The sequence below is a fragment of the Saimiri boliviensis genome, chromosome 4 (assembly GCF_048565385.1).
Source record: "Saimiri boliviensis isolate mSaiBol1 chromosome 4, mSaiBol1.pri, whole genome shotgun sequence".
Classification (NCBI taxonomy): Eukaryota; Metazoa; Chordata; class Mammalia; order Primates; family Cebidae; genus Saimiri; species Saimiri boliviensis.
In genome coordinates, this window is record NC_133452.1 from 11,682,624 (window position 1) to 11,706,623 (window position 24,000).

Here is a 24,000-nt window from a genome sequence, read left to right on the forward strand (position 1 = left end):
GGGATAGCCTATTGTGATTCCCTAAGTCAGTTTTATGTTTTACTTTTATTCCTCTTTTTCTTTGAGCTCAAAAACTTCAAGTGAAAAACTCAAATGCAGTGCTATTTAAAAAATCTCTGAGATGCCTCAGAGCAATAGGTCTTTCTAACATCTGATCTGTAAGAATAGTTTATTTTAAAGGATCTGTGTATGAGGTGTGTGCAGCAACTCATACACAGATTCAGAATTTCTCAAAAACCATTTTTAGTAGGTTACGCAGAGCATGTTCGAAATGGAGGGCCGCAGTCCCCTGGCTGAACGAGCCTTGCAGAGAGAACGCATACAGCGTGCAATGATTCAGCAACCGGGGAAGAGGCGGGGAGCAACACAGCTCCTCAAATCACACAGGGACCTCCCCAACAGAAAGAAGCTGCTCTGGAAGGACCTTCTGCCATTTTCATGTCATCACTGTCTCTGAGTAAATATGACAAGGTACTGCAACTTGTTTGGGCAGGAATGTAGATCAGAACACACGTTCGTGTTCTGGCCCGGCTTTCACTCCCATTGCTCAGTTTTCCTCTATGTTTCAAACTTGTCATGGACAGGGTATGTATCTGGTATTGAGAAATGAAATTTATAAAAATTTACCACTAAGAATTGTACCAACAGTCAGCTAACATCTTATAGTCTCTAATGCTTTCTTTTCCACTTTCAGTTTACCAAGAATCTGCAAACAGCAAAAGGCTTAGAAGTCAAAGTACCTCGAAATCGATGAGGGCAGTGATACAAATTTTTGCTATTTCTTATTGTTTTAGTTTAGTTTAGTTTTGTTTTTTGGTGAGACAGAGTCTCACTCTGTTGCCAGGCTCGAGTACAATGGCGTGATCTCAGCTCAATGTAACCTCCGCCTTCCGGGTTCAAGTGTTTCTCCTGCCTCAGCCTACCGAGTAGTTGGGATTACAGGCGCCCGCCACCATGCCTAGCTTTTTATTTGTATTTTTAGTAGAGATGAGGTTTCACAATGTTGGCCAAGATGGTCTTGATCTCTTGACCTCATGATCTCCTCGCCTCGGCCTTCCAAAGTGCTAGGATGACAGGTATGAACCACCATGCCTGGCCTATTTCTATTGTTTTTATAAGTCAGGCCTTATATCAAAAAATGAAAATGCCACTGGTGACCAGGTGCGGTAGCTCACACCTGTAATCCCAGCATTTTGGGAGGTTGAGGTGGGCAAATTGCTTGAGCTCAGGAGTTTGAGACCAGTATGGACAATGTGATAAAACCCTGTCTCTACCAACAATACAAAAATTAGCCATGTGTAGTAGCACAAACCTATAGTTCCAGCTACTTTGGGGGCTGAGGCAGGAGGATCACGTGATCCCAGGTCAAGGCTGTAGTGAGCTGTGATTGTGTCACTGCACTCCAGCATGGGTGAGACACTGTCTCAAAAATATAAAAAGATTTTTAAAAAACAAAATAAAATGCCACTGGCAAAATGCCCCTTTGAGTGAGAATTCTAATTTTTGTGAAATCATTGTGGCTGAAGTTAAGGTTTGGAGGTAAAATATATACTAATCTTTTGCTGTTTTAAAAGCTCACCTTCTACTTTAAACCACTAAAGGCTGAAACTGGACGTTTTCATTTGTTCCAGCTAGGACAACGACAGAACAGAACATGATTTTTACCTGCACCGAGGTTGGTTGGCAGGAAAGCAGCCAAGCCCACAATCTTAAATTTGGTTCCCCAGATATTAGACGTGACCTGAGCAAGATAGTTGTGCTGTGGTGGGGGGGGAAGAAAAGAACAAAGAAGAATCACAATCTATTTCCATATTTTCAATTGGTCACTTAGTAAGAATGTTAATATTTATTGCTTAACAAGCCGCGAGTGTGCACTGCCAGAAACACCCCTTCCCTACCTCATCTGCCATTTGCAAGATCAGAAGCTAACCAGGACGGTCAGGCAGGCAGCCATGAGTTGGGGCACATCGAGCTGGGGCAAGGTGGGGCTGTGTCCCAGTATGTCCACAGGTGTGTGATTTAAAGAGGCCTAGAAAGGTATCTAACTCTGAACCCACTTTTATCCTTGATATTTCTCCTGAAAACATCAGTTGCATTGATACCATTATGTCCTGAAACTACTCATCATCTGTTTTCTCATTCAATTAAATTTTTACAAATTTAATAAGTTATTATGCCCAAAGTATATATGTTTGTGCATGCATGTGTATGTATGGAAGGGCAAAAAGAAAGATGGACAAAATATAGCCCCGCAAGGAGCTTATAACCTGATGGAGGAGATAAGGCTTATAATGTACATAAAGAAGTCACTGAGCAATGTCATAAGGGAGTTCCACGCCAGATGTGTCAGCTACTCCTAGCTGAGCCAGGGCAGGAGGCCTTCACAGCAGCGGTGGTGGTGGAGTTCTGTCTCGAAGCATGGGGCAGAAACAAGGACGAGGAGGTGGGGTGGTGACAATCTAGGCAGGCAAGACCTGGGGCAGGTGAGAAGCAGGTGTGGCTGCAGCACCTGGAGGGTGAGGGGCCACTAAGGGGCCAGGAGGGAAAGGCAGGCGGGGCTGGCCTGTGGCGGCTCTGATGGAAGTGGGAGGTTGTCTCCCACCGTCACTGCAAGGTCAGAACCAGCTGAGGGGCACAGGTGGAGGAGCCAGAGCTCCACTTGAGGGCAGCTCCTGAGGTAGCAGGTGGCCTGCAGGATGTGGAGCAGAGCTCGGAGGAGGCCGGTAGTGGCAGTGAGCAGGGCGGGCTGTGGGTAGAAAGGGACCCTCCAGGCATAGCCCCCAGGAGGAGGAGAGTGAGGCAGGGCAGCTTCGGGCTCCTACCTGAGTGATGTCTTCAAAAGGAAACTCTCTCCGAGTCAGGCTGGGCGAGCCCACAGAGGGCTTGCGCAGGGGCAACCGCGGGGACCGGGAGAGCTCCTGAGCAGCCCGGGGCAGCTTGGGGGACTTGCGGGCCTCAATGCTGATCCTGGGGAGGCAAGGCCAGGAGGGGTCAGGCACCCATGGTGGGAAAGGTGAGCATGGCCCTGACTCCAGCACTCTTTTTCCTCTTCTGGACAGCCGGCCTGGGTGCTGGGCTCTCACCCTGCAGCCAGTGCCCTAATTTAACAAAGCTCTCCCTTGCTTTTGCTTTACGAATATGAGGAAAGAATGGCAACTATACATTGAATAATACGCATTTTAAAATAGATTGAGAAACTGGGTGTGGTGGCACATGCCTGTAGCCCCAGCAGGAAGACTGCCTGAGCCCAGGAGTTCAAGGCTGCAGTGAGCTATAGCTGCATCATTCCACTTGAGCCTGGGCAACAAAGCAAGACCTCGTCTTGAAATAGTAATACTGAGTATATACTGAAATGAGATCCAGCGATCTATCTGTAAGGAACTTAAAGAATTAACTGTCTTTCACTCTCTGCTGCGTTGGAGCAAGTGTGGCCTTCTGCCAGAGGCCTGCACAATCTGTCCTGGGAAAATGGCAGGTGGAACAAGTCATTTCTTACCCAAGGCCAGTGATTTTTAAAATTTCTTCTGCAACAGTGTGAATTTCAACAAATTTATCTAGTATTTCACCATCTGCAGTATTTAAATCAAATTGTCAAGTTTTTCAGCTACTTTTTTTGAGATAAAGTCTCACTCTGTCACCCAGGCTGGAGTGCAGTGGCACGATCTTGGCTCACTGCAACTTCCACCTCCTGGGTTCAGGCAATTCTTCTGCCTCGGCCTCCTGAGTAGCTGGGATTACAGGCATGCACCACCATGCCCAGCTAATTTTTGTATTTTTAGTAGAGACGGGGTTCACCATGTTGGTCAAGGTGGTCTCAAACTCCTGACCTCATGATCCGCCCGTCTCAGCCTCCCAAAGTGCTGGGATTACAGGTGTAAGCCACTGCGCCCAGCCTCTGGCTACCTTTTGATTGGATGTTCTATCTCTGCTCCTCAGTCCCTTTATTTATAACATGGAGACACATAGGTTTAATGACAGTCTACCCCAAAGAGAGTGTTATAAAAATGAGTATGGTAAGGTTTAAAACATCCTATGAAAGAAGTGCATTAAGTCTCCTATATACTGCTTTCAAGCCCGATGATAAACTCTGGGATTCCGAGGAATGGGAGGATGGCAGATTGAGCTCACTAAAGCTACGATCTGGGACAATTAGCCTGGCTGCTGGGTCCAAATGGTGCAAGGACAGCAGGAGGAGGTCCAGTCACAGGAAGATGGCAACTGAAGAGGACATTTACAAGTGAAAAATTTAGCTGCATGCATTAAATGTCCGCTCTGCTTACATAATGGAAAAAAAGCACCTTGGAAATATAGGAACGTTCATAACGTTACACGCAATTTTAATAAGCTCTAGAACAAAGATGAAAAAAGACATTAATCAGATTGCTGGAGTAACTGGATATCTGCATATTTAAAAAATGAGCATTTACCTCTAATTCATACCAAACACAAAAATTAACCTATAAACATGAAAGCTAAAACTAGAAAGCTGCTGGAAGAGAACCAAAGAAGGTCTTCGTGAACTTAGGGTAACCAAAGGTATCTTGAACGGGATACAAAATAGCACTAACCTCAGAAGAAGCACGTGACATGCTGGACTATATGTCCAGCCATACATATATCTGACAAAGGATTCAAATCTAGACTAAAGGAAGAACTCTTACAACTCAGTACGAGAAAAACAACCCAATAATAAATTGGGCAGAAGACTTAGACACTTCACAAAAGAAGATAGCCAAGTGGCCAAGAAACATGTAAACTAAGCAGTATCCATCACTGGAGATGTTAGAATTAAACTAAAATGAGATGCCATTACACCTACCACAACAAGGTCAAATTATTTCTAATAAACGACAACAAAGCTGTCAGGATAGAAGCCGGGACTCTCGAGGAATTCCCGCTTGGTGCAGCCACCCTGGAAGACTGCTTGGCAGTTTCGAATAGAGCTGAGCATGTATCTAACTCGTCCCTGCAGCTCCTTTCCTAAGTTTATGCCCCAGAGAAATGAGCACACATGTCCACAAAAAGACTTGTGTAAGAATGTCGATAATAGATTTGTTAATAATAGCCTCAAACCGGAAACTACCAAATATCCATTGACTGATTAACAAAATAAACAAATTGTATAGTATAATCGTTACAATGGAATACCATGGAGCAATAAAGAAAAACAAACTGCTGATAGATGCAACAACGTGGCTCTCAAAATCATTACGCTGAGAGGAAAAAAAAAAAAAAAAGCCAGATACAAAGAGAACATATTGTTTGACAGTATTTACATGAAATTCAAGAACAAGCAAAGCTGATGATGGAAGTCAGCACAGTGATTACTTCTAGGGAGTGGGCATCAAATGGAAGGAGCGTAAGTGGACCTTCCTTTATCTTGAACTGGGGGTGTACCTGTATGTAACTTATACCTTAGTTTTTCATGGCATCAGAAAAAAAAAAAATCGCAGAATTAAAACTAGAAATCTTGGTGAAGAAAAAGGTTCTACAGTGGATGCGATGTGTTGATGTTTCCCAGTTATGGCACTCTAGGCATCTTATCTGGCATTCTCTTCACATTACATTCACTGGAGAACCGTTTTCTTCCTTTTCTCAAACTATAAGAAAAAACACATTAGCCAGGAAGTATAGCCACACCTCTGCCACCCACCATCATTGCTAACCCCTAGAGAAGTTCTGAGGGTGTAGCAAACTTCTACTGGGTGTCTTTGTCTATCCCAAAGGAAAAACAAAAACAAATAGAAGTTGTAATTATTCCAGATAGAATCTTCTGGAAGAAAAGGCAGGGAGGATGCTCTTGCTCTTGCCTCTTCTGGTCAGTTTCAATGGGATTCTGTTTGCAGGCACAAACACACATGTTCAGAGGCACAGGAAAGGAGGCTCACCCCTGAAGACTGAGATTACCTTGGGAGTTTGGGTGATTTGCTAGCTCTGGAGATTTTGGGAGATTTCTTGGCAGCCCAGTCATCACTCAGCTCAATGTCACTGGAGTCTGAGCAGTTGCAGCTGTCGATCACAGTAGAAATCAAGCTGTTCCCATAGATTTCATCTGGTAAAACACCAACCAGCAGATTTTAAGGGAAGTTCTATCAATTAGCCCCTACCATTGATCATTACTATAAACTACAAGACAGATGGGCTCCACAGGCTATCATTTTAGACCTAGAGGTTGAAACAGGAAGAAGCTTAGCATTGTTTTTCTCTTTTACATTTTCTCAGCAGAAGTAGGCAATGATTTCTACTATTGTCAAAATGGGCAGGGTATTTTCATGTCTCTAGGAATGTACAAAATAGACATTGTTTGCTAACAGCTGAAACCAAACTGGCTGTGCTGTTGTGCCTCACAACACACAGGTGCTCACCTGGGTTCATGTGGACTTTCAGGTAGCCCCAGAACTTGGGCTGAGTGACGGGTTTTCGGACTCACTGATTCCCCTGAGGACCTGCTTCTGACCTGGGAAGGCCCTTGCTGATGACAGGCCTGCTTGAACTAAAGTCCTGACAGAGCCAGGTGCACTCCACTTCGGTCTGAGATGCTATAAGGCCCCTGAAATTGGCACAGGTCTCGTGGTGGGGGCCTGGCTCTCCCGCCTGGCAGAGCTGCTTGCCTGTGGAGCAAAGGCCTGTGTGGTGGGAACTCCCAGGGTGGCTCTGGGTTCTTTTGTGGGTGCTCTGTATGGGGTCTTCAGGCAGACGGGGAGATAATGTGCAGAGCAGGGCGACTGCAAAACAGTGGGGCAATGTTCCTCCTCCATGGAATTCCTCTCCCTTGCTGCCCATCCCCACCTGCTATCACATCCCCTCACCACTCAAATCCTCCACACATCCCCCTCTACCGCCCCAGGTCTGTCCTCAATGTGAGGACCCCATCCTTCCAGATGACTTTGTTTTGCTGATGAAAATCTCATTGCCTCAAGGCTCTAAGGGCCTTGCCAGGTAATAAAAAAGTGGAATCATTCAATCACAATGAAATAATTCATGTGAGTGATTTTACCATCCAAAAGGGCTGTTTATATTCTAAAGGATGAGTTTCTTAATCCAAACCAATCTAGAAGTTTCTGAGCATTTTGTTGGTGGCATCTGTGAACAGGGGCAGAAAAGCTTGGCAACACAAGCTCCTTGGAAAGGAGGCTGGCCCCAGGCTGTGTCCCCCACGTCACCCGCTTCTTAAAGCACTCACTGAATCAGGAGGCAGGACACCCAGATCCAGCAAGCCTTAGTGAAGCCACAGTGGTGTGTGCTTGGTTTCAAGCAAATAAAAAGGCTTAACGGATGAGCTCTGAGCACTGTTTCATACGATTTAATTTAGGAGTCACTGGATCAAAGGAATCTCAAGTCATGACTCAAGCACGCACACAAGTCTACAGAATGTGCCTGTGTGTGTGACTCGAGGAAACCCAGTAAGACACTGCCCACTCAGCTCCTGACTCACTCATCAATGCCAGAATCCCTCAAATACCATGTTCCAGGTCATTTTCTCTAGCCCTTCACTTATAACTCCTCTTTTATTTTTTCATAGAGATGGGGTGTCGCTATGTTTCCCAGGCTCGTCTTAAACTCCTATACTCAGCCTCCCAAAGTGCTGGGATGACAAGCACTGAGCAGCGAACTGCATCTGGCCATAACTACTATTTTATTGTCTGTCACCACAACCAGTGCAAATTCCACAAGGGAAGGAAAGTCATCTGTCCTGCCTCCTGCTTTAACCCCAGAGACTAGAACAATACCTGAGACTTGACAAATACTTTCTGAAAGAATGACGATTTTAGGGGTGGCATGAAACAGGCGTTCTGAAAATATGTCCAGTGTCGTAATTACACACGTGCAGGCACTGCCACTCTGACATCTGTCATCAGCACTAGAAATTCCGTGCCTGACATTAACTCCACATTTGGGGAGGCCAAGGTGGTGGTTGGGTGTACTTCATACCTCTAGAGATTCTGTGTCATCAATTTATCACGGACGTTCTGGAAAAAACATCTAAGTTCTAGAAGAACATAAGCTGGGATTGGTCTTTGATAATCTAAGGCTTAACTACAATGTCTTGGGCTTTATATCTCCATTCTGTCAGTTTTCAAGAATCTGCTCATTTTTTCTGGGTTGAAGGCTTTGTGGGTTTTTTTAGTTTTTCTTTTTTTTTTTTTTTCTTTTTAAGAGACAAGTGAACATTTATTTTTGTGCCTTTCTTCCTATGTGTATTTCAAGTCTTTTTTTACAACAAGGCCCCAAGAATCTCCAGATTCAATTATGTCCCTGGGCTCAGATGACTGCTGCAGGAGTTAGAGTTACTCATTTACCAACATGAAACCTGAGGATAGAAGATGCAACAAAGCAGGGCTCCTTCCTCCATGAAATGTGTTGATTTCAGACGAGGCGGCAGCCAATATAGAAAATGCCAGAATTTTCCCTTGGAAGTGGACTGTGATGAGGGGTGCTTGCCATGAACATAAGCTACTGTGTTTTCTTTTCTTTTTTCTTTTGAGACGAAGTTTTGCTTTTGTTGCCCAGGCTGGAGTGCAATGGTGCGATTTTGGCTCACCGCAATCTCCGCCTCCCAAGTTCAAGCGATTCTCCTGTCTCAGCCCCGCTGAGTAGCTGGGTTTACAGGCATGCACCACCATGTCTGGCTAATATTTGTGTTTTTAGTAGAGATGGGGTTTTACCATGTTGGTCAGGCTGGTCTCGAACTCCCGACTTCAGCTGATCCACCCGCCTCAGCCTCTCAAAGTGCTGGGATTATAGGTGTGAGCCACTATACCCATCCAGCATTGTCTTTTCTTTGAGCCTTCCTTTCTGGTTTTTTGAAGATAAAGCAGGAAATAATCTTCTCTGAAGATACTTGATAAAAATTCCCCAAAAACTAAAAACACATGCTTCCACTTAATTGATAAAAATTTGTTGCAGTTTGGCACCTGGGTCTAGTTCAGCTGGCCGATGAGCTGACTGATGTGCTCACCCTGATAGCCAGGTGTGCCCATCTCCTTGAGGAAGACTATTCTATTTTTGGTAGCATGACGGGCCACTGAGAGGTGGAAAGGGCATAAGAACCATGAGATCTCCTGGAAGTGCCTCCCCGGGAAGGCAATTTCATGAACGAGGTCTTCCAAGCAAATGACACCAAACTGGCCCAGGTGCTCCTCAGTCACAGTGTTGTCTGTCAGAGGGACGGTCTTATTCTTGGGCTTGGCTTGTCCGCGTTTCAAAATGAGTTACTGGACAGACCTTAAATTTGGAAATCTCCAGGTCACATAAGGTTCCACTATATGCAGCATTTTTAGGTTCTGGGGGGTGACTTTTACAAAGACACCATGAAAAATTTTCTTCAGGCGAAGTCTTGCCATGGTTTTCTGCACCAGTAAACTCACGCCATCAATCCTTTCGATGCGTACAACAAAGGCCAAGGAATGTTTATCTGGCAATTCCAAGGCATGAGGTTTCCCTTCTAGTCGTCTGACTTGTACCTTGTCACATGTCTGCCACTGGGAATCATGTGGGAATGATGATTCCAGTCACTTAAACCTGGGCCCTTTTCCTTTCCTCTGCTCTTTCTTTGCCAAAAGTGTCTGCATTACCTGGGTGGCTTTGAGCGCCTGATAAGCCTTTCTCTTCTTCAGGAGATTTTCTGGAACCAAAGGGATTTTTCTTTGCTCTTGCTCTGCCATTTTTCTAGTATTGCAGCTACTCTGTGTTTTTTTTTTTTTTTTTTTTTTGAGACAGAGTCTCGCTCTGTTGCCCAGGCTGGAGTGCAGTGGCATGATCTCGGCTCACTGCAATCTCCACCTTCTGGGTTCAAGCAATTCTCCTGTCTCAGCCTCCCAAGTAGCTGGGACTACATGCGTGCAACACCACACCCAGCTAATTTTTGTATTTTTAGTAGAGACGAGGTTTCACCACGTTGGCCAGGATAGTCTTGAACTCCTGACCTCAGGTGATTTGCCTGCCTTGGCCTCCCAAAGTGTTGGGATTACAGGCATGAGCCACTGCACCCAGCCATTTTTTGTATTTTAGTAGAGATGGGGTTTCATCGTGTTGCCCAGGCTGGTCTCAAACTCCTGAGCTCAGGCAATTCTCCCGCCTTGGACTCCTAAAGTGCTAGGATTATAGGGGTGAGCCACCACACCCAGGTTCCTGAATTAGACATCTTTTTAAAATAAAATCTTTAAAAACTGTTTAATGGCTTTTAAGTATACGCTCTGAACCTGCTTAGGGTGCTATAACAAAATCCCATAGACTTGAGTGGCTCCAAAAATAGAAGTTGTTTCCTCATACTCTGGAGGCTGAAAGTCTAAGAGTAGGGTGCCCGCATGGTTGGATTCTGGGGAAGGCTTTCTTCTTGGCTTGCAGTCGGCTTCTCCTCAGTATATGTGCATGAAGAAAGATGTCTCTTTCCTTGTCTTTTTATAAGGCCAAGAGTCCTATCAGATTTGGACCCCACCCTTATGACCTTCTTTAATTTTAACCTCCCCCTCCAGAAGTCCTATCTCTAAATACAGTGACACTGGGTAGGGCTTCCCAATATGAATTTTGGGAGTGCCATGGGGGCACAATTCAGCCCACAGGATTCTACCCCTGTCCACTCTCAGACTCCCATGCAAAATATATTCCTTCTATTCCAAAAGCCCCCAAAGTCTTAACTTATTCCAATATCAACTCTAAAGTCCAGAGTCTCATTTAAATATCACCTAAATCTGATTTCGGTGAGACCTGAGGTACAATTCATCCTGAAGCAAAACTGGTCTCCAGCTGTGAACCTGTGAAACCAGAGAAGTTATGTGCTTCCAAAACACAATGGTGGGACAGGCATAGGATAGACATTCCCATTCCAAAGAAGAGACACTGGAAGTATGGAAGTGGTGACAGGTTCCAAGCAAATCCAGAATCTGGCAAAGAAAATTCCACTGGATTCTGAGGCTTGAGTAGAGGTCCTCTTTGGTTCGATATCCTGCCCTCCAGGCCTACTGGGGTGTCAGCATCACCCTCACCGCTCTGGCGGGGGTCCTGTCCCCAAGGCTCTGTGCAAAGGCCATCTGGCCTGCGGAAACCAGGGAGGTGGACCTGATGATCTCTGAATCACCTGCATGGTTATTTTTTCCTCTTCTTGAAGAACGGTGCATGTTAGTGGCCAAACAGCTCCATCATCCCAGCTGGTCAAATATAACAAGTCCAACAGCCTTCCTTCCTCTCATCCTGTTTCCATCCACTTCAGTTCAAACTGGCAGTTATCTCTGCTCATACAACTTCATAAGCTCTTTATCAAATGACAGTCCAGCCACCACTTTGGTATTTTCTTCAAAATGTATTCAGCACTTATTTTTCTGCAATATGAATAGCCTAAACCTTTTCTAAATCCGAACCTTCATCTTTTATCTTAATAATTCCTTCTTCCATTCATCTTTCTCCTTTTGCATTTTACTATAAGCTATCAGGAGGAACCAAACTGCTCCTTCAATACTTCTTAGAAATCTCTTCAGTTACAAATCCAATTTAATCACTTGTGTGGGGAACGTTCCCGTGTGAGACCCCCAAAAGGCGTGGGTCTCACTATACGGTGAGCTTGATCCCAAACACAGTTTCCTGCTGGAGACAGTCAAACTATGAGAAAGAAGGAACTGAAAGATGGATGATCAGTTTCTACTATTAACCACGATGACATTTGGGCCTAAACTATGCGGTTCTGCTAGACTGAGTGGCTCCATACCGGCAACCAGTTTCTGCTTTTAATTTTTATGACTCTTTCTTTAAGAATAGCTCTAACCTTTTCTTTACTTGCATGACTTGCATGACATTATCTTGTACCCTAGATAATGGTTTGATGACTTAGCTTGTGACTTTCTGATATTGCTATCTGAACAGAGACCCCTTCTGGAAAAATAGATAAAACACACCACCTGGTCACTTTTATGAGCTGTGATCATAAACCTCCTGCACAACAAAATGTACTTGGGACTTTTTGATTTTGTAACTTTCTGTCCCCTTTTATTGTTCTTCGCATACTGTGAGGATGATGTCATTTACTTTGATCTTAAGATATATAATGAGACCCTGGACAAGAATAAACTTGCTGTTTGGGCACTGCCTATTCAGTCCTCCAGACCCTGCTTTCTGTCTCTCTTTCCTTCCGTGCACTCTCTCTTCCAGGTATTGGGACCCTCTTGCAGGTCGAGAGATCCCTGACAGACGTGCCGTCCCGACTGTCCCCGACAACTTGCAAGTTCTACCTTCCACGAAACACTGGAACACAGTTTACCCAAATAACTTTGCTCTATAACAAGGACCACCTTTACTCCAGTGTTCAATGTGTTCTTCATTTCCCACTGAGACCTCACCAGAATTGCCCTTAGCATTCATATTTCTAGCATCCACCTCAGAACTCTTCCAGCCTCGATCCATTACCTGGTTCCAAAGCTTCTTCCACATGTTTAGAGACTTGTTACAACAATACCCATTTCTTGGTACCGAAATCTGTATTAGTCAGGGTTCTCCAGAAAAAAACAAACAAATCAGTATTATGTGTGTGTGTACGTACACACACACACACACACACACACACACACACACACTCTAACTGGCCCATTAGATTATGCAGGATGAGCAGTCCCAAAGGTAGGGTGCCGGCACCTGCTTCCTGGTGCAGGCTTTGCCCCTGGCTTGCAGATAGCCGCCTTCTTGCTGTGTCCTCCTATGTCCTCTCCCTGGCGCTCTGCATGGCGAGAAATCTCTTTCTCCTTCTGTTCTCATAAGGCCAGTAACTAAATCAGATCAGGACCCACACATAGGAACTCCTTTAACCTTAATCTCCCCTAAATGTTCTACCTTCACATTGGGTGTCTGGACTCCAGTATATGAATTTTAGGGGAACATGATTCAGTCCATAGCAAGCTCTGGCTAAATATTCCTTTAGAAAATGTGTGGGCCAAGTGCAATAGCTCATGTCTGTAAATCCCAGCACTTTGATGGGTCAAGGCAGGAGGATTTCTTGAGATTAGAAGTTTGAGCCAGCCTGGGAAACATAGTGAGACCCTGTCTCTATAAAAAAACAAAATTCGCCAAGTGCGATGGTGCATGCCTATTACAGTCTCGGGAGGTTGAGGTGGGAGGACCACTTGAATCCAGAAGTTCAAGGTGTGCTATGATCATACCACTGCATTCCAGTCTGTCTCTTTAAAAAAAAAAAAGCAGGGAGGTGGCAGTAGTAGAGGGAAGTGGCTGGGCATGGTGGCTCACACCTATAATTCCAGCACTATGGGAGGCCAACATTGGAGGATCTTGAATCCAGGAGGCTGAGGCCAGTTTGGGCAACACAGGGAGCCCCCATCTCTACAAAAATAAATAAAATAAATGAGTCACATGTGGTGGTGCACGTGTGAGATCCTAGCTACTTGGGAAGCTGAAGTGGGAGGGTTGCTTGAGCCTAGGAGTGCAAGGCAACAGTGAGCAATGATTGTACCATGGTACTCCAGCCTGGGAGACAGAGTAAGACCCTGTCCAAAAATAAAAATAAAAAATAAAATAAAAATAATGGGACTCAAGGTATCTACTAAAAATATACACGCTGGTAATTTTGAGGAACATATCTGCCAAGGCACTTGACAGTGGATCACAAACTTCCGTGCATAAAAATCACCTGGGAAACCCATTAAGTTGCATGTTTCTAGGCCCCACCCGGCCCTAATGAAACATAATCAAAGGGTGAGCCTAGGAACCTGTTATTTAAATAAGCATCCCGGGCGATCTGCATGGAGCTGGTGGTGCATGGAACACATTTTGAGAAACAATGATATGGCAGCCTGAATGAATTAATCAGCTTTTAACGATAAGAAATTCCTGGACAGGCACAGTGGTTCATGCATGTAAATCTTAGCACTTTGGGAGGCCAAGGTGGAGACTGCTCGAACCCAGGAGTTTGAGATCAGCCTGGGCAACATGGCGAAACCCTATTGCTACAAAAAATACAAAAATTAGAGAGTGTGGGCCGGGCGCGCTGGCTCAAGCCTGTAATCCCGGCACTTTGGGAGGCCGAGGCGGGTGAATCACGAGGTCAACAGATGGAGACCATCCTGGTCAACATGGTGAAACCTCATTTCTACTAAAAATACAAAAAATTAGCTGGGCATGGTGGCGCATGCCTGTAATCCCAGCTACTCAGGAGGCTGAGGCAGGAGAATTGCCTGAACCCAGGAGGCGGAGGTTGCGGTGAGCCGAGATCGCGCCATTGCACTCCAGCCTGGGTAACAAGAGTGAAACTCCGTCTCAAAAGAAAAAAAAAAAAAAAAATTAGAGAGTATGGTACACACCTGTAGCCCCAGCTGCCCAGGAGGTGAGGTGGGAGGATTGCTGGAACCTGGGAGGTTGAGACTGTAGAGAGTTGTGACGGCACCACTGCACTGTGGCCTGAGCATCAGAGCGAGACCCTGTCCCCTCATCCCCCCCCAATAAAAAGAAAAAATCAATTCCTGGTTTCTGAATGTCAGGACTCTCTTCCTCCTCTGAAACAGTCTGTATATGTCATTCAGGTAGCAATTAGTCATATCGTGCCTTGTGACCTATCTTCTATTTGTGTCATCATGTATTTAAATCTTGATTTTTTTAATTAAACTTTTCAAGTGCTTACATTGTCTTATCACTCAAAAGGGTTTCCAAACTCCTTGAAAGCAGAGATGCCCTGCTATTGCTTAATAATAGGAGACTCAAGTACCCCACACAAGGTAGGCACTGACGAAATATCTGTCAGTGTGCTTTGCTTGATAGTTTTTAATTCTTTTAATTATAAAAATAGAACATCTTATTCCCCCAAAGGACTGTGGGCAACTGAGTGGGTCTGTGTTTGATACGAGCTGATAAGCATGAACAAGAAGGAAGAAGGCATTTGGGGTAGCCGGGCCAGGCTTCGGGCAGGCTTCGTCTTTGGGTACTCCACAGCACAGCCTCCTGCCCTGCCCACTTCTTCAGTGAAGGATTTATGCACGCGTGGGGAAATAAACAAGCTCTTTACCTAAGTTATCGTCAATATTTAATCTCGATACAGATTTTATAAAGTTGTACCCAGGGGAGGAACCTTAGACATCGTGAGAACACCTGCTGCAAATCTGGGCTCAGGGCCTGCCCCACGGCCCCCACCCCAGCCATCTCTAACCATCAGTAACCCTTCTCCTTTCCCCTGAAACCATGTTTTCCTCCCATGTGAACATGTCCTTCTCTCTCCTGTTTTTCCCACTGCACCCTCCCTCCTCCTGAATCTGTCCTCTCCCTCCTTTCAGTCTGCCTCCCTACCAGCCCCAATTATGCTAGTTGCTTTCTTTGTTCTTGGTACTAGCTTGTCACAGGAGTCAAAAGACAGAAAAAACGGACTAATAGCTAATATTGACAAGTAGTGTTACTGTTTTCAATTTCTCACGGTAGCATGGGTAGTAGAGTGTCACTGCAGATGCTGGGTAAATAAAGGCTGCCAGGCAGAGGTGGGGCAACTGTGTACAGCACTGAGTACAGGTCGAGAGTGAGCAAGCCCACCACACTGTGACTTGGGATGACTGCTCGGGCCACATGTCACACTAGCTCCAGGCCATAATGAGATACAGGGCCTAGACTAATGGGCAGGGGAGTGAGCTGGAGCAGAGGAAGCATGAACTAATGCAAACAAATCCAGTTCCACTGGGGGCACAAAGACGACTCAGTTCCTTCCCCTCAGGCCCACAGAATTCAGCGGGGCAGAGCCTGGAGCACGATGACTAAGTGTGCTGTTCATTCTGCAGTAGGTGACGGGCAAAGTTTCACAGGGAGGTGGCAGACTGAGCTGGCAGTGACTGATGGGTCCACGGACACTAGGCTAGCACCAAGTGGCACACATACACACAAAAGAACGGTCCCTTCCCTCTGAAGCTTATGACCTAGGATCCCAGAGAAGTGAGCAGGGAGCACCCTGAATACATTAACTGAGCAATGAAAATCAGCGTAGGGAAAGGGTTTTTTTTTTTTAAATTTAAAGATGGGGTTTCACCATGATGGCCAAGCTGGTCTTCAACTCCTGACCTCAGGTGATCCACCCAGCTCCGCCTCCCAAAGTGCTAGGATTACAGGCGTGGGCCACGGGCCCGGCAGGCAAAGGTTTTTAGGACAGGGTGGTGATTGTCATTAGTAATCAGCTAAAGGCAGTTAACACTGGATTAGGGAGAGGCAGGAGGCTGAAGGTTTGAAAATTTTAATTTTATCATCCACTCTGGGAGGGCAGGAACTGCATCTTTTGATTCTTTTTAAGTTGCCTCAATATTACATAAAGGCACTCGATGAATATTCAGTAACTGTGAAGAGGAAACCCTCACTCCCAGGAGGCCTGCGCCAGCTTCCTCTGGCCTGAGAGCCGATGGTTCCTCTACCTACAGCCCCAGCTATCCACTGCTCATGGAATATGATTAAAAATCTGTCAAAAAGGACCTTTAGACAACCGTTCGTTTCAATGGGATTTTGGAAATGTTGTAGCTTCAAGGATGTTCCACACTAGCCACCACAGGCTCACATTCCATTAGCAGGCATTCTCTTTGCATGGGGTGTAAGGCCTACCAGCCCATGCCCACAGAAGAACAAGGTCCCAGTCCCCTGGGCAAGGGGCCCACCTGGTTTGCTGTCTGTCCGCGGGTCCATGATGACAAACTCCGGCCGCAGCTTGCTGACGCGCCGCCCTTTGAGGATGGGCACGAGCCCGCCCAGGTACTCCAGGTACAGTGTGTAGCACGGGCCACCCACCTCCGGGTCGTCCTCCGTGCGCTTCATGGTGCAGTGGAGACGCTCGTTGCCGGCTGAGGGGTAGCTGACGAAGTCTCTCATGTTGTTCGGATCTGGAATTGGGGGCTAGAGGATAGGGGAAGAAAAGGAAGAGCTGGGACTCCAGAGAGGCAGAGAGGGAGAGAGCAGCACGAGGCAGGTCAACTAAAAACGCCACTGTTCCAGAGAGAGCACAGGCTGGGGCCCTGGGGACAGGCTAACTATGTGGTGTAGAACAGTGATTTACAATGGTAGGTGCATGTCAGAATCTCCTGGGAGCTTTCAAAACATATCTAAGCCAGGATCCCACCTCAGACAATGAAATCAGGATCCAAAGGGGAGCCCTGGGCATGTTTTCCAATGCCATGCAATACACCAGGGCTGAGATCCGCTTGTGTAGAACCAATAGTATAAGGCAACTTGAAAAAAAACAACAACAAACAAACAGCCAGGCATGGTGGCTCACACCTGTAATCCCAGCACTTTAGGAGGCCAAGGTGGGCAGATCTGAGCTCAGGAGTTCGAGACCACCATGGACAACATGGTGAAACCCCGTCTCTACTAAAATACAAAAAATTAGCTGGGTGTGGTGGCTTGCCTGTAGCCTCGGCAACTCGGGAGGCTGAGGCACGAGAATCGCTTGAACCCCAGAGGTAGAGGTTGCAGTGAGCCACGATTGCACCACTGCACTCCAGCTTGGGCTACAGAGTGAGATTCCTGTGTCAAAAAAAAAAAAAGAAAATTAGACTTTAAAGGGGCACATGGTCTCAGGACCTCCTGAGTGCTATGTCATGAGCAAAATAAATAAATAAACAAATAAATAAATATATTTAAAAACCCCAACAGATTCTAAAACTTTCATTTAGGAAAACTTTGTTTCAGGAAAAAAGTAACCAACAAATGGGTCTGCTACTCAGAAGCAGAGACAGATAGAATACAAAAGAAAATCCCTTGGGAAAACCCAAGGTTAGGGGGACCCACACTTGAACAGCAACTGGCAGATACATGCCACACGCTGCCTTCTAGAGTTCTCACTAGTATAAAAGGTGGCTGACTTTGAGTGCTGGGTGGGGTGGCTCTCCTCAGCACAGTGCTGAGAGCAGGTCCTAGAAGTGAGCTGTGTCTGATCCTGATTTTTCCCTCAACTTGCTAGGGAGCAAGTTACTTAACTTCTCCTAACTTGTTTCCTGCTTTCTTAAGTGGGAGTAATGGCAGCATCTGTCAGGAAGTCAGGACTGAACAAGACAGATTTTTTTTTTTTTTTTTTTTTTTTTTGAGACGGAGTTTCGCTCTTGTTACCCAGGCTGGAGTGCAATGGCGTGATCTCGGCTCACCACAATCTCCGCCTCCTGGGTTCAGGCAATTCTCCTGCCTCAGCCTCCTGAGTAGCTGGGATTACAGGCACGCGCCACCATGCCCAGCTAATTTTTTGTATTTTTAGTAGAGACGGGGTTTCACCATATTGACTGGGATGGTCTCGATCTCTTGACCTCGTGATTCACCTGCCTCGACCTCCCAAAGTGCTGGGATTACAGGCTTGAGCCACCGCGCCCGGCCACAAGACAGATTTTTAAAAATTAACTGGTGCAATGCTTAGCATATAGGAAATGCTGAAGAAATGGTCATCCCTTTGATTTTCAGAGGGACACAGAAGTCATGCCAGGAATACCAGCTTTGCTATGAGAAAGACAATAGCCACCACACAGAAGGAATCTCTCGTGGACATGGACCATCATGTTTGGACAGACTGCAGACCTTGCAGCACATGACAGGACCCTGCACAGCTGCACATGACCCCTGTGTGCTCGCTCTGGTACCCTCACCTGTCTCTGCCCTGGTTCTGTGAGGAGCCAGCATAGGGGAGGGAGGGAGAAGAGGAAGGTGTGGAGGGCTTTACCTTGATGGTGGGGATGAAGGCAGTGGAGAGGTAGGAGCAGAGGCGAGGGGGCAGGGTCAGCTTGCTGACATCCTTGTCCTCACGCAAGGTGCTGGCGATGGCCTGCTGGCATAGCAGTTGCAGGCTGGACACCCGGTGCTCCACACGTACCACGTACAGGGCTGGTCCTGATGCCATCAACAGCCTCGAGTCCCGATGACCCCAGCAGATGGAGATGATGGGGCGCTAGCAGGTAGTGAGGGGCAGACAATGCATAAATTTTGCTCTTGTGGGAAGCAAGAAGGAATAATGTACACTTGTCTTGAGCAAAATAAACTAAGCTGTTTTGACGATACTGGTTTTAAAAGCACAGTAGAGAACGTTAGACGCTGTATTATGAAAATTCAGTATGTTTATTAAAAATTGGTTAGAGGGCTGGGCGTGGTGGCATGAGCCTGTCATCTCAGCGTTTTGGAAGGCCAAGGTGGGAGGACTGCATGAGGCCAGGTGTTCAAGACCAGCCTGGGCAATATAGCGAGATTCTCATCTCAATAATGAAACAAAATAAAAAAAATTAGGTCCCCAGGCCAGAGCATTAAAGCACTGGAATAATTTTATAAAGTTCACTCACCTGTATTATATCTCATTTAATTTGGGGTCATGAAACCTGACTGAGCTCTTGGGTAGTAAGGTTTCTATTAGCAGAGGCAATTACTTTGTGGTGCAGTAACCCATATTCCTTACTGAAGTGCTAGTTATCTGGATTCCCAAATTACCCAGGGCTGGTTCCCATGGCTTGGGGAGGTGGTGATGAGGTAGACCAGATGGCCCTTCCCTTCTGTCCAGAGTCAAATCAACACTGGACTTGGGCTTACCAGCTGTGTGACTTGGGGACTATTCCCTAACCCCTAAAAGCCTCCCCCTTTTCTTATGAATCAAATGGGGGCTCTGGGAGGATTACAGGAGGTGATGCAGTCACAGCCTTTCTGGGGCCATCACAGGTTATAACCCACAGTCACTGCATTTTCAGCCACCCTTGGCACTGACAGGGCAGGGAAAGAAGCTCTCTGGAAAGGTGATTGAGGAGAACACAGTCCTACGGCAGCCTCGCTAGTCACGGCCATCACTATCTCCACAGGCCAAAATGCAGATATGCAATTTAGAAAATTCTTCTAACAATAATAATAATAATAATAATAATAATAATAATCCAAAGCTCAGGGTGCCATCTAGCCAAGGAAGAAAGACAGGTGAAGGGTCATGATGGAGAAGCAGCAAGAGATTTGCTCATTCTGATCCAGACAGACAGAGCACTAATTTAATGAGGTCTTGAGGGGTTTCAAAGATCACAAGTGGGAACACCAGATGTTTTTTTTTTTCTTTGAGATGGAGTCTCGCTCTGTCACCCAGGCTGGAGTGCAGTGGCGCAATCTCGGCTCACCGCAACCTCCAACTTCCGGGTTCAAGCAATTCTGCCTCAGCCTCCCGGGTAGCTGAGGTTACAGGCACGCATCACCACGCCTGGCTAATTTTTGTATTTTTAATAGAGACGTGGTTTCACTATATTGGCCAGCCTGATCTTGAATTCCTGACCTTGTGATCCACCCGCCTTGGCCTCCCAAAGTGCTGTGATTGCAGGCATGAGCCACTGCGCCCAGCCTACCCGATCTTTTACATAAATACAGATAGAAACAGAATCTTCATGACACTTTAGTGACAAACATCAAGAGAAAGGAACATATGAAAACATGAAGACACAAGTTTCAGGTTCAGCTAATCCTGGTTTCAACTTCAAAGCAAAATTCCAGGCTGAAGATGATTCATCTTCCCTTTCTGTCACATGAGGCCAGGCAGCTGCAGGGGGGGATGATGGCCACAGCCCCCAGTGGAGAGCCGTTTGTTGGCCATGGTCTGGAAAACTCAAGTCTAGGGGCTTCTGGGACACTTCCAGGATGTGTCTCCTTATGAGATGATTCCACACAGGGGTAGCCCTCATAGAGGGGGCTTACTAACTTACAGAAAGACATAACCACTGCTGAAGACAGGGCAAACCAACACAAAAAATACGCAGAAAAATTTCTCTGCTATCATCAACCCCTAAAAGTGCAGCTTAGGACAGAGGCTCTATTAGTACCAAAATCTTCCTTAATCTTAAAGATACACCCCTGTCCCTTTACCCCTGAGCCCCCTTAGACAATATTCGCAACTTAGAGCTCAAGTCACAAAAACGTGGTTTTATTTCTGTTTTTAACTTTTAGATTGAAAAGTGCACATGCAGGTTTGTTATACAGGTAAACTGTGTGTCACAGGGATTTGGTGTATAGATTATTTCATCACCTGGGTAATAGGCATAGTACCCAATAGGTATTTTTTCTGATCTTCTCCCTCCTCCCACCTTTCACCCTCAAGTTGCTCCCCCTCCCAGTAGCCATGTACTCTTGTTATTTAGCTCCCACTTACAAGTGAGAACACATGGTAATTGGTTTTTTGTTCATGCATTAGTGTGCTAAGGATAGTGGCCTTCAGCTCTATCCATGTCCCTCTAAAGGACATGATCTTGTTCTTTTTTGTGGCTGCATAGTATTCCATGGTATATATGTATCACATTTTCTTTATGTAGTCTACTGCTGATGGGCATTTAGGTTGATTCCATGTCTTTGCTATTGTGAACAGTGCTGCAGTGAACATATGCGTGTATGTGTCTTTGTGGTAGAACAAATAGTCCTTTGGGTATATATCCAGTAATGGCATTGTTGGGTCAAATGGTAGTTCTAAATTCTTTGAGGAATTGCCACACTGTTTTCTACAATGGTCAAACTAATTTACACTCACACTAGCAGTGTATAAGCGTTTCCTTTTCTCTGCAACCACGCCTACATCTATTATTCTTTGATTATTTAAATAACGGTCATTCTGACTGGCGTGAGAAAGTATCTCATTGTGGTTTTGATTTGCATTTCTCTAATGCTTCGTGATGTTGAGCATTTTTCGTATGCTTGTTGTCCGCAAGTATGTCTTCTTTTGAAAAGTATTTGTTCATGTTCTTTGCCCACTTTTTAACAAGGTTGTTTGGAAAAACAATTTTCAATCAGCACAACCTGACTGGCCGCAGAAACATCAGACACTTCTTCCATCTAATTTCCCATTCCTCTTTAGTCCAACTATCTGAAAGGCAGACACGCTGGATTTATCTTCTGCTCCCTGCCCCCCACTCCTAGTTCTGCTTTTCATAGTCTACATAGCAGTTGATGACATATGCTACATAAAATTATCCTAAGCATGTGTCTCATGTGTCTTGTACCGAGAACTTAAACCACTCATACAGACCTTCAACTAGATGAAGATCAGCTCTGTTACCTTTATATGTATAATTACCACCAATCATGACAAAAAAAAACCTTGTCTGAAAAACTATATTCCAACAGCAAGCACATCAAATGCTCACATCCGTGAATTCACTGTATCTGCTCTACTGTCACACATGGATATCATTATTCTCATCAGAGGCTAAAGCAGGTTAGGTATCTCGTTACGGTAATAAATGGTGGAAGAGCTGTGATTTTCATCCATCCCCAACTCCACCACTGGTCCTTATCTTACTTACTCTCTGAAGTGTCAGCATACTGATAACACAGCCTAAAGAATGCGTAATACCCCACTGAAAAATTTAACCATCTGTCAATCACATATAAAATAATAAGCTCAAATGGCCCCTTAGACCATTTGGTCAAGGCTACTTTACTCAGAAACAAACCAAACATGTCTACAGAAAAGGCAAATAGACAAGAAGAGAAACAGGCGGTTTACACAGCACATAAGTAAATGATCTGCGGGATTCATGACGGTGGAAAAGAGCCCGTAGGTAAGTAGCCAGGTAGCATTGTTAGATGAACACGGAACACGGTTGGTGGCACATCAGGAAAGTGAGGGAGGGCAGTGTGATTTCAAACCAGGTAGCACATTCGTTCAGGCGAGTTCATTCTCAGCCAAGGAGTGAGAAGACTTGAAAGATTCAAGGACGGAACACTAGAACCTGGGAGCAAAAGGGCTGAAATTATTCAGCCTGGAGAAGTGATGCCTGCGGGGTCTCAAAGGAATAATTATCTGTGGCAATGTGGCCAGGAAATCCCCTCTTCTAAATTAAATTAATTAGGCTGCAGTACTCACTCACTTGCCCATGTCAGTGAAAGCTTACTCTGGGGAACGGGGAGATACACTGATTTAATTTAGTTTGTGTAGCATATAGTCCATGTAAGATGATACAGCAGCAAAATAAATGCTGGTACCCTTGCCATAATAATTTTTAAGACGGTGCTAGAAAAACAGGGAAGGAGTGACAGATAACGAGAACTGCCCCTCCCACTTGTCTGAAAAGTTTGGCTCATCACTGACCGGGAAAAATGAGCGACTGTGATTACTGTTTGGTTAGAGGTCAGGCAGCGGGGCATGACTTCTCAGAACCCCTGTGAGTCCACAGAAAGTCCCTAACAGGTCATCTTACTTTTTAAAAGTTACAATTCTGCTGCTGTTATTTTTTCCTCAGCTGTTTACTGGTATTTCAGCCTATAAAGCCCTCTATACAAATGTCTGTAGTTTTGGTTAAGAACAAAAGTCCAATGAGGCTAACTGCCCATGGCCACAGTCACGGAGTGGGTGTTCACTAATTCTAGTTCTGATTTTGCTGCCTCACCATCGTCGCTTTCCATCACTCTGTCCTCTAGGTTCACAGGTGAAGGAAGAACGTGAAGCCACTGTCTGCTGACCCACAGATCTTGCCCATGCTGAGTGTGTCTCCATCCTGGGAGCCTCCACCTACTGAGCTGAGCCGCAGCAGAACAGCACAGCTCTTCAAAGCTCCCAGACTCCTGTCTCTGTTTGAACAGCTGCTGTCTGCTAGGGAAAAACTCGGCTGTAAGTTTGTGGTCTTAATCTCTTTCTCAAATCACGGAAAATGACTATTTTTAAAACTGATGGCTAGAACTGTGAAGCGGATGACATTCAAATCTTAATTTGCATAGGGAGGTTCACACATTTTACACGTCTAAATGTGAGGCAAAAGCGCAAGAAACTGAGCTGCATTTCAAGGAGCGTGAGTCTGGGGGAACAGGGGGAACCCTTGCTCAGCTGGAGAGGACGCGCTCTAGGCCAGGCACTGGAGGGAAGCGGCCCATGGAGGCGGGCAGGTTTCTCCTCTGGCTTCTCCTGCTCCGTGCTAAGGCTGAGCCCTGGAAAGGAGCAGGGGTGGGCTGGCTCTGCCTCACCTCCCACCATGGAGTTTGTCAATCAAGGCCCAGTGCCAGCTCCTTACTCTGACACCTCTCTTCCTGCTACTACACAAGACGCGCCATGTATCCAGCCAATCATTT

At 45.7% G+C, this 24,000-nt stretch overlaps 1 protein-coding gene and 1 pseudogene across 3 annotated transcripts in view; both read right to left on the reverse strand.

The window, feature by feature from the left end:
• Positions 1-24,000, reverse strand: part of TULP4 (TUB like protein 4) — a 287,703-nt gene that overhangs the window by 14,968 nt on the left and 248,735 nt on the right. For all 3 annotated transcript variants that reach the window (XM_039467723.2, XM_074397192.1, XM_074397191.1), the window contains 5 exons: positions 18,656-18,880; positions 16,611-16,845; positions 5,908-6,052; positions 2,823-2,967; positions 1,666-1,759 (listed from right to left, as the gene is read on the reverse strand). In XM_039467723.2, coding sequence (XP_039323657.2) covers positions 1,666-1,759; positions 2,823-2,967; positions 5,908-6,052; positions 16,611-16,845; positions 18,656-18,880 — 844 coding nt within the window. The remainder of the gene's footprint in view (positions 1-1,665; positions 1,760-2,822; positions 2,968-5,907; positions 6,053-16,610; positions 16,846-18,655; positions 18,881-24,000) is intronic.
• LOC141584232 (ribosomal protein uL30-like) lies at positions 6,063-16,604 on the reverse strand (annotated as a pseudogene).